At 38.3% G+C, this 11679-nt stretch overlaps 1 protein-coding gene and 1 pseudogene across 1 annotated transcript; both read right to left on the bottom strand.

Annotated features, from left to right (window-relative positions):
- Positions 1 to 1301: 1301 nt before the first annotated feature.
- LOC145651800 (olfactory receptor 2AT4-like) lies at positions 1302 to 2256 on the bottom strand (annotated as a pseudogene).
- A 1648-nt stretch (positions 2257 to 3904) lies between these two features.
- On the bottom strand, positions 3905 to 5455 carry LOC145651854 (olfactory receptor 2AT4-like). The gene has a single exon (XM_081700382.1). It carries the CDS (start codon positions 5419 to 5421, stop codon positions 4453 to 4455), a length of 969 nt encoding a protein of 322 aa, XP_081556508.1. The 5' UTR covers positions 5422 to 5455; the 3' UTR covers positions 3905 to 4452.
- Between the last annotated feature and the right edge of the window lie 6224 nt (positions 5456 to 11679).

Raw genomic sequence — 11679 nt, 5'->3', positions numbered from 1 at the left:
CAACACCACATAGTGGAAGACAAAGGTGGTTTGAGTTCTAGCGTTAATATAGAATTTTTCACCTTAAATAAAGTTTTTTGGTTTTTTTCTGTTATGTGATCAATTAACATTAAATCAAAGCAATGGACCTCAGAATCTCAATCTTAAATGCAATCTCATCTATACATTGTATTTAACTGTGTTGACTGTAATGACCTCATTTCAGTGAAGTATGAATGCCTGAAGTAGAAAGCAATATAGTTATGAAATGATTGCTTTTTAAGGCGGATTGCATTCAATTCTGACACAAATTCAGTATTTCATTTTGCAAAGCCCTACATATTGTTTTTCAATAAAGAGGTCATATGAAATGAAAACAATACATTAGAGGTTTTGCTCTTCAATCTGGCATGTATTCCACATGTTGTTACTGAAAAGTAACGTCATGTGTGTTTTGTATTTCTTAAGATTCCACTTAGCGTAGCAGTCTTAACTGCATTTTCATTTGGCAAAATTGAGTGTCAGACTGCAATATTCTTACTTTTGTGTATAGAGGGAAGACACTCAGGACATTCTATATACAGAGTAGTGTAAATATTCACATAAGCACCAGTTAAGAGACAATTTTGATGTTATTTTTGTTGTGAAGTTTAAGGTTGTCAGCATTTTTTGTGCTTTCTAGACATCTTAATGAATTATAATTATATTAACATGGGGCAAGCATTAACCCTAAGATAACCCTACCCCTACCCTACTCCCTATACATGACTCACCCACATGACACCTTCTAGAAAAAAAAGAAAAAATCAATATACAGATTGATTTGACATGCACGTTATGTAATCCTTTAATTTTTCACATAACTGCAATGGATGGAAACCCAACTTCATTTGTACTTTTGTTTTCTACTTTTCAAAATGCACATAACATTGACAAATCATCTGAAGGGTAATCCATACATTCAAGTGAGCTTTCAGTCCACCTCTTTTTGCTAATTTTATAAATCTGGATTCAAATATCTAAGTGGAAGGGTCAGAAATTAGAGGACATGTGAACTCTGAGGCCTTCAAACTGTTAACACAAAATGCTGTAATTTGTCTTCTAAGTTTTATTTTTTTAAAGTGGAGAGTGAGGTACTGAAAACATTACTGTTTTTTAAGTCTAAAGGTGCTCTTATTTGATCACTGGTCTGAAGATGCTTTCAGTACTGACTGGATAAAAATAATTATTTAATCAAGATTTTTATGAATTACTAAAAAATGAACACATAATATATGTACACAGCTAATCATGTCCCAAAAACATTTTTTAGCCTAAAGCTTTCAGTTGATCACTTTCTGAATTTCAAGTTTTCTTAATTTCATCACAACAGCTTCTCGAATTTCCTTAGTTCGAAAGCAGAATATCATTGGATTGACAAGAGGGGGAAACAGACTATACCACATGCTTACCAAAATGCGAGTACTAATGTTCATTTGGACCTTAAGGTCAGTAATATAAGCAGCACATCGGGGCAAATAATAAATGCATGTAACAAGAAGCTGAGGGCTACACGTGGAGAATGTTTTGTACTTTGCTTGAACACTGGATATTTTTAAGACAGTTAAGATGATTGCTATGTAGGAGAATATGATGAACATAAGGAGGCCCAACAGCACAATCATTGCCACACAAATGGAAAATAGCATTACCTGCCTATAATCACTACAGGCTATCTTACCTATAGAATTTTGATCACAGAAACACTGTGCTATAACGTTGGAGACACAATAGTGTTCGGCTATGGTTTTTACTACTATCACTGTCATCAGTGGGATTGAAAACACCCAAATAATTACACAGGCAACTGATGCAGTATGGTTTGTAACAAGTGCAGGGTATCTGAGCAGGTTACAAATAGCGATAAATCGATCAGCAGCCATTAAGAGCAAAAGGAAAGAAGTGACAGTCCCAAGATAATGAATAAAAAACATTTGTACAAAGCAAGCATGGAATGACAGTTTCATATTTAAGCAAATATTTTGCAATTATTTTAGGCATTGTGGTGGTTCCAAAAGCAAAGTCCACTGCAGCAAGATTACAGAAGATCAGGTAGCATGGTTTTTGAAGGCTCTTTTCATAAGACACAAATGCAATAATGAAAATGTTTCCCACTACAAGTGTGAGATAAATGAAGAGGAGAAGGGTTCCAACTGCTGCGTAATATTCTGGAAGGAGTCCTGGAAATCCAAGGAGGAAGAATTCTGTAATTGTTGTGGAATTGGCATGTTGGTCCATGATTTTTATCAGTGTTCAAAATCTACCTGGTAATACACTTTAGGAAACAAATAATACACTGAAGTGTCTACTCTCTGCAATTTTAAAAGGGAGACAGAATATTAGGTTGAACACTAAACATACGTGTACTGATGTAATTATTAATTTAAAAACTGTGATCACTATTTTATAATACATGTTTTCTTTTTCTAAGAACATATTAATAAAATCATTCTAAATCTCTTTTGAGATGAGTCCTGTAATATATATTTTGGATCATTTTGAAGCTAAGTGCCTTGCCTTTATGTATGTATGTAGACATACAAAATTTCCAATTCCACACTGACAATATCCAACAGAGATTGATTCACCCACTTTATATGTGCTTTTCAATACACTTGAGTCCAACTAGTTGATGCAAAAATAAAATATGCTAATGTAATAATACTTGATGTCACATGTCCTGATCATTGTTTTTGTTTTTGTTGCTTGTCCTCATGTACCACCAATTAAACAGTTCTTTCTCAAAGAAACCAAAGCACATTTAAAGCAGCAAAGGACTAAAAAGCCTTCCATTCATATTATGGTTTTCAAAAAGTCTGCAACGTTACTAATAGTGAAAATGAAATCTACAATCAGTGTAATAACCAGATAAGCCACTATGGCATCTTCTTTTTTGTATCTTGTAAACCTGATATATATATATATATATATCTATATATATATGATCTTTCTCCAATTGAGTGGCTTAACAGTAGGGTTCAGCCCTCCTAAAGATAGCAAATGACCTGCTTTGTGCTGTAGGTCATTGTACAGCTCATTTACTCTCGTTAGAGCTTAGTGATGTAATTGATCAGGGCATTTCTATTGATCCTCTTGAGCACTTGCTGGGTCTCATTGGGGTAGTACTAAACTGGTTCAGATTCTAACCTTCCCACAGAGCAGTTGTAGTTTATGTCGGGAATTACTTCTCTCCTGCTACTAGCATCATGCATGCAGGACTGCTGGGGTCTATACGATGGACAATATGCTTCTCCATATATGTGCTTCAACTGGCCAGTATCAATGGACACAACATTCTATTCCATTTTTATGCACATGACACCCAGGTTTTTCACCTACTGATTTGTGCTCATTTGGGAGTCTTGATGAAATCAATCTCTGAATGGCAAATAATTTTCATCAGTTAAACGAAAATAGATAGGAGGTTATTCTCATTAGTCCTCTCAAATTCACTGTCAGTCAAGGTAAAAACCTTGGTATACTGTCAAATCAGGTGAAACCTCTGGTTAAGGACCTCAGTGTTTGACTCTGACTTCAATTTTGACCATTAATTCTGTTGTCTTGAATAGTATCTTTCGCCTTCTGTCAATAACAAAATGTAAACTATTTCAAACCAATCAGGATTTCAAAAAGGTCATACACACCCTTCTCATTTTGCTTAGATGAATGTAGTGGCTTCTACATAGGTGTTGATTAGAGCTCTTTGGCTCGTCTTCAGTCAGTACAGGATGCAGTAGTAATATTCCTCAGAGACACAAAGAAAAAGGATCAAATTACTCTGGATTATTTTATTCTCTCTGCATTGGCTCCCTGTACTTTATATGGTTCAGTTCCAGTTTCTTTTATTTGTTTTTAAGGCCCTAAATGGAGCTGCTCTGTCTTACATTATAGAACGTCTTCACCCTAATCCATATCTTACGATCAGCAGCTCCGAGCTGTTCCATGGTCTCAGCGGAAAGGAGACGGTAAAAAATATTAAGTTACCAGTAGAGATCTGCTCCCTACTAATATATGTTAAGTTGTCATAATTTACAGCATTGTAATGCCAAACACTTCCACCTGCCATCAAGGTGAGACCTGGTGTTCACATTAGTATCAATAAAACAACAACTGGTGTTGCAGTATGCCTAACAATTTTGCCTGTTTCAGTGTTTACCTTTGTTTAGATAAAGAGCAAAGAATAAAATCTGTGAAGTAATTTACCTTCTATTTTTAAGATGACCATGATTACAACTTTTACACTGTACTGAATTGGCCTACTGAAAAACTTTTGTTTCAGTAAAAATGGTTTCAGTTGATCGCTCATCTGAATATGCTTTCAGTACTGCTGCAAACCTCTGAGAACTAAGATGAAGAGTATTTAATCAGTGAACTTTCAGAAAACTTTCATGTGTATATAATGTATCTTCATTGTTGTCATATCCCAATTTTTTATCAGCCTGAAGAAACTTTTAATTGATGATTTGTCATGACCTTTCTTAACTTCATCATGAAAACATCTCGGATTTGTTTAGTTTGAAAGGAGAATATCACTGGATTGACAAGAGGTGGAAACTGACTATATAACATACAAATCATAATGCGAGCACTAATGTTCATTTGGACCTTTTGGTCAGTAATATAAGCAGCACACCGGGGCACATAATAAATGCCTATAATAAGGAGCTGAAGGCTACATGTGGAGAATGCTTTGTGCATTGCTTGAGCATTGGATATTTTTAAGACAGTTATGATGATTGCTATATAGGACAATATGATGAAAAAAAGAGGGAACAACAGGACAGACATAAATGTACAAAAGGCCAATAGCTTTGCATGCCTAAAATCACCACAGGCTATCTTAACTATAGAATTATGGTCACAAAAACACTGCTCTATTACATTGGAGTCACAGTAGTGCTCAGCTATTGTCTTTAGAACTAAAGCTGTCAGAAGTGGGATTGGAAGCACCCAGGTGAGTAGACATGCAATTGCTGTGGAATGGTTTGTAACAAGTGCAGGGTATCTGAGGGGGTTACATATGGCAATAAATCGATCAGTGGCCATTAAAAACATAATGAAAGATGTAACAGTACCACAATAATGGACAAAAAACATTTGTATAAAGCAAGCATGAAATGGCATTGTTTCATCTTTAAGCAAATATTTTGCAATTGTTTTAGGCATTGTGGTGGTTCCATAAGCAATGTCCACCAGAGCAAGAGAGCAGAAGATCAGGTAGCATGGTTTGTGAAGGCTCTTTTCATAAGACACAAATGCAATAATGAAAATGTTCCCTCCTATAATTGTGAGATACAGGAGGAGGAGAAGGGATCCAACTGCTGTGTAATATTCACGATGAACATCTGGGAATCCAAGGAGGAAGAATTCTGTAATTGCTGTGGAATTAGTATGTTGGTCCATGACTTGTCAGTACTTTAAATCCACCTGATAGACACTTGAAACACTGGAGTATCTATTCCCTGCAAATTGAAAAGGGAAACACAAGTTTACATTGTGAAGAAAGAAAACTAAACATGTAAGAAAACTAAACATGCTTATACTGAATAAAGTATTAACCCAAACATACAAACTGTAATTACTTTTTATAATACATCAAAAAAATAAATAAATTCCTAAGTCCACATCATTGTAAATCCATTTATTCTAAAAGTATGTGTCAAAAAAATATAGAACTAGGATCATTCAGAATCTAAGTACTTTCTTGCCTGTATATTCAACAGTATTTGTTGTCTCTTAGAAGTCTTAGGCATACAAAATTCTCACATCCACACTGACAATAACCCACTGAGAATGATTCCCCTACATATCAGTTTATATATGCTTTTCCAATACACCTGAGTCCACCTAGTTGATGTACTTGATGTCATATGCTCTGATGTTTACATCCAACTAAACACTGTGGCAGTATTTCGTCCTCAAGGACACTAAGAAATGCTTAAAATAATGTCACCTCATGGAAGACATTTAACCCTTTAAATGTCTTCCATGAGGTGACAAACAGTAAAAATGAGAACTACATGGCCAACATTATAACTAGATATAAAACGCAATTGGATCTTAAGTGAGTAAATCAGGGAGCATGTTTTTAAACGTGCTTTAACATATTATCTGCAAAACATTGAGGATGAATTGAGGGCAAAAGAGAAACACAATATAAGGCAAGCAATCAATTTTTTTTTCCTCTTCATTCTAAATCTTTATCAGACCTTGGGTAAACAATTATCAGACCTCAGTTTAATCCATGAACTGAGTAGCAGTTCCTAGGCATTAATGGTAGACCTGATGGCAGTGGGATAGGAGAAAGCATATTTGTTGTGTGATGTATGTTTTTTTCCTCTGGTGATTTGTCTTGGCATTTGTCTATTCCAAAGTTGTACTGTATTTTGTCTTATTGAAACTCTTATCTTTTCTTTGCCTACCCCTTTTCCTTGTTTTGTTGTTTATGTTACAATCTGATAGTTTTTCTGTTACAGACAGCCCTTGCCTTTTAACTGTGGATCATGTTCTGGATTATGATTATAGATTTGCCCTGAATAAATCCTGCTCTACTCAGCGTTTACGTTCACCCCTCAATCACGGCTCATTACAGAATGACAAGCGTTCTAAGGAGGCAGTGAGAAAGTAAGCCTTTGGTATGTGATTGTTCCATTGTGTTGAAACTTTGGATGTTTCTAGGAAGTCTGGACACCAAGCCGGAGACAGCAAATCCTCTGGCGCTGTAGGTACAAGGGCATCTCATCATTCCCAGGCTTCCAAGGAAGTTCCCCCATTCTTTAGCTATGATGATGATGAGATCCCAGGTAAGTGGCTTGGGTCTACGCATCTTGGTTCAAGTTACAGGGGGGAGCAACCTGTAGCTCAAGGCAAGGATAGACAAAAGTAACAACCAGAAAACCCATTCCAGGAGGGTTCTGTTTCTGTTTGTTCCTCCAGATTGAAGATGCATCCAGCTCCCAGCATGAAAGACACTGCCTGGTCTCCTGAAGCTGTGGCCAGTGGTGAGCCTGTTCCCATGGCTGTATCCTGCCCCACAGCACCCCTGTGACTCTAATGCACACCTCTAAATCTGCCAGACCCGCCAGCAGCTGTGTGCTCCAGACCTGCCATGATGTCACCACCTCATGGTTCCCACCCATCCTGTCCCCATCTGTGTATCCTGCGGCCTCTCCGTCTGCCTTCCTGTGTCTCCTGTGACCACTCCTTCAATCTGTTGCCCATTCCCTTTTGTTTTCCATCTCCTGTGCCTGGGTTGGTTAAGCTTCCTTTTGTTGGATCTGTCTCAGTTCCTGTTGTTGTGCCTGCTCTTGTTTCTTCCTCTGCCTCTGTTTCTGTTCCTGTGCCTGTCAGTTTTTCTTTTCCATTGCCTTTGTCCATGTTTGTTTCTGTTCCAGTGTCTGTGGTTTGGATTTGGTTGTTTCTGTTCTCGTGTCTGTGGTTTGGCCTTGGTTGCACGTTTTGTTGCTTCATCCTGTTTTGCCCTCTGTCGTCCCTCATTCAGAGTTGAAGGACTTCTTCCCCCTGTCTCCTGCTCCTGCTCTATGTCTTGCCTCATTGTCCTTGGCCCCAACTCCTGTATTGGTTTCCTCTGTTTCTGTCTTGTCTCCAGTCTTCGGTGCCTGTCCCTGTCTACTCTGGTGTTCCTTTGCTACTTTTGTTTTTTGAGCTACAGGGCCATGCATTGGGGGGGAGGGACTGTCATGCCTCTCTTCTGCTAGCATCACAATGACCTTGGCATCCTTGTCTCATGCTCTGTTGTTCTGGTTCCAGGTTTTGTTCCTTGTTTCATTTCCTCCTCCCATTTTCCTCATTTCCCTCTCATCAGTCTGTGTATTTAAACCCTGTATTGTATCTTTTAATTTGCTGGTCATTTGTCTTTCAATTTGTCTCTTCATAAATTGTACGTTTTGATATTCAAACGTGTATCTTTTCTTTGTTTACCCTGTTAATTTTGTTTTGTTCCCTGTTTTTTTTCAATGTTAGTGTTTCTATGAACTATGCTCTGGATTATGATTATCGATTTGCCCTGATTAATCTCACTCTACTCTGCATTTGTGTCTGCACCTCAATTTCTCCATGTTACAGTAATCTGATTTTACAGATGTTGAGGATTTGGCTAAAGAGATTTAGTTGCAGTAATAATGAGTGTAAAAAAAATAGGTGTACTGTTTTTAATACTTTTGGTACATGATTTCGCATCTACTAGACATTAGAATATCACTCTCAACTCACAGACATAATATCCAAGGAATGTTTATTGAGTAAGCATAGGTAGGAAAAACATGCATAACAATCATTGACTAGAATACTATTAATCACCAGGAGTATAAATTTCTTTAGAATAACCACCCTACCAGTACAGCTCGGCTTGAAATACCTTGCTTCAGGCCTCATGGATGATGAGCATCGAGACTATTTTTCATCCAGGCTCCAAGATGGTGGAATGAACTCCCACTTGCTGTCTGGACAGCAGAGTCCCTTGCAGTCTTCAAATGCAGACTGAAGACCCATCTATTTGCAGAATATTTAAAGAACAACTGACCCTGCACCCATATTGACTGACTAAATTAATACTTATTGTAGGGTACTGTTTATGTTGTTTAATAAACTCTGGCACTTTTCTAAGTCGCTCTGAATAAGAGCATCTGCTAAATGCCCTAAATGTAAATATAAATGTAACAGGCAGCCAAGCAAAATTTAATGCAAATACTTTGAGGTGGATGTGATAGCTAATTAGGATAATAGAAAAAACAAAAAACAAAAGAGAAAGGAGCATCCTCTGGGAATGACCAACTGGGTAACCTTCTTATTGACCAAACAAAACCAACAAAACGAAATTATTAATCAAACAAAATTTGTGATGCAAGACTACTAGGCTAATTGTGGTGCTGAGGAGATTGTATAACAGACAAGAGGAAAGAGGTAACGAGCCTAATTTGATTAACAATTAATTAAGTTATTATTGATACCACCTGGTAATGTAGACGGGAAATGCAAGTTTTTGTGACTCGCTGACGTTCGACCCTATCGAATCGTCTGCTGAAGCATGAGTTCCATTGAAGCTGTCTGGAGAGAGAGAGAGTCCCAAATGAAGAATCAATTTCCTTGGAGTGATGGCTCTGAAGGAGAATTTGCCACCAGAGTAGCTCATGAGAGTCCGTTTCCATGAAATCTTCCCAATGGCAGTGCACGAGCTATGAAATCCGATGACTGTATAAGGACCAGGATTCTTTGGATGGGGGATTGGGTCTTCAGTGCTGGCTTGAATGAGATCCATATAGACCTTTCTGAAGCAGGAGTGGGTTTGTTACCAGCAGTGTATTGGAATTCCAGTCTTCACTAGATGACTGTGCTCAATATAAGCCATGATGGGCAAATTCTGACGAATACACAATAATGATAAGAAATTAGCAAGCTACAAACAAAAAGAAACAAAAAATATCAAAATTTACATCTGGTAAAATGAGATAACCTGGATTTGAGTATTTCTAACTGTAATGTGACAAGGGAGGCCAGATGCTCGTGGATGTAGATAGATAGGTTTATTATGTTCTAACTTCGTTATGGGTGAACAAGCCAGGGTTGAAACCAGGAAAGCCAATATAGGGGTAATCCAAATCATGCAGGTAAACAGTCCAAGTCCAATAACCAGTGAGCAAAAACTAATCAGGCAAACAATACAAAAGGTGTAGGCAAAAATCAGTAGTCCGGAGAGCAAAAAACACAATTGAAACACAGGAAAGCAATCAAGAAAATAATGGTATGCACAGTCAGAACTAGTGGAAATACTTCACAGTATCCTAATGTGTGAGACAGGCTTAAATAACCAAGTACACAAGTGAAGTCAATATTCTGGTGATGATGATCTGATGTGAAGTTCAGGATTGGTGGAGTGCTGGGTTGGGTGATAAACTGCCTGCTGGGTGTTGTAGTGAGATGAGGAATCAGGTGATATGACACTAACTGCTTAGTAAGAAGTTATTGACTTTAGCAAATTAAAAATTAGAGCCTTTGTCTCTGCCAAAGTTTCATGGCAAAGTTCATTTTTTTTGTTTTAGTAAGTTTTCGCAGCTCACACCTTGCAACAGATTGAAGAGGGGGTTGAATTTGTCAGGTATATCTTGGAGGAAAAAAGGTTTTCAAGATTAGGGGAAAATAATTTAAGAGATACAGGAATACATAGGATCCACCACGAATCAACTATAAAGGAAATAAAGAAATATAGGAATACAGAAAAAAAAGAAAATCATATATTACTATCCATTTCTGCCTCCTGAACTTAGAATGAAGTATTGTAAACAAACCCTGGGAGGGGCAGAGAAATTTAATAATCAATTTATTATTTTCATAATTTCTAGAAACTATTACATTTAGAAACTACTCAATTTAATATACTGTCTAATTGGTTCATGTAGGATTTCTGGTAAACACAACTAGGAGTGAGTAACAATTTGTTTACAGTATGCAATATTATGTAAATTAATGAGGAACAAGTAATGAAGAAGTAATGAACAGTAGCAAGCTTCAGATTTTGCAGCTTAATATTAAAATAACCATACATTACTGGTTGATTGTCATTTGACATCATGGTAGATTAAATGGCAAGTTTTTACTTTGTGAATGTGTGGGCTGAGAAAAGTTACTTGCCTTGGTTGGGATTTGAGTCTAATATAACCAGGCTAGAAAGCTTTTAACCTTCCATTAGTGTATGACCCCCTCTGGGTTGAGGGTCAGAATCCAGGCCATCTTGATAGCTAGGCCATTTAAGGCTTTGTTTCTTGACCTCACAGCACCAGTGGGTCCTATGTCTAGTCTTTGGCCCGGGAATGGGAGAGAGCTCTCCTCTTTGTGTTTTATGAAAAATTATATAAATCTCAGTTTAACATAATACAATTCTATGAAACATATAAATAATTTCATACACATAGTTTATACAGATTCTAAATCACTATGTGATACAAATAGGAACTGGCTGGTCCGGAGGCGTGGCTGCGGCAATCAGCGGCGGGTCTGGGAGTTCCGGGGGTGTGGCTACTGAAACAGACAGGCCAGGCTTTCACACAGGGCACAGAATCAGGCTGGGCAGCCGGGAACAGGATCAGGATCAGACTGGATGGCCTCCTCACGCTGGAAACTGGATCAGGATCAGACTGGAATGGTGACCCTCACGCCGGGAACTGTACAAGATCAGACTGGATGGTGTCCCTCACACCGGGAACAGGAACAGACTGGGTGGCTTGCGAGATAGCCCCAGGTGCAGGTTGGGTGACCCTGGAGGAACACACAGATACAGAACCCTCTCGGCAGTTCTCAAAGTAGACACAGGCTATGGGGAGCTCGCATTTGCGCTTGAGCACACATGGATTGTCTGTGCATTCACTCCGCCTACTCACGCCTTGCGCTGCAGGCCATTCCCTCCTGCAGTGTTGGTCAAGACAGGGAGACTCTTGGCGCTTACCTGGGATCTTGTTGCCATCAAAATACATGGGATCCTGTTTTTTCTGAGAATGACGAAATGCCCGTGTACCCACAGTGCCAGGGGATTTGCTGTCTCTGGTTTGGTGGTGCTGAGACGTAACGAACCCGGACTGTATAGAAACAGCCGGGATTTCGTCGCAGCGGAACAACCACCTCCCAGAGTCTCGCTCTCTTGCTTTGTCC

The sequence above is a fragment of the Electrophorus electricus genome, chromosome 17 (assembly GCF_041902795.1).
Source record: "Electrophorus electricus isolate QZ-2024a chromosome 17, ASM4190279v1, whole genome shotgun sequence".
Taxonomy (NCBI): Eukaryota; Metazoa; Chordata; class Actinopteri; order Gymnotiformes; family Gymnotidae; genus Electrophorus; species Electrophorus electricus.
This window is presented reverse-complemented; position numbering and strand designations above follow the sequence as displayed.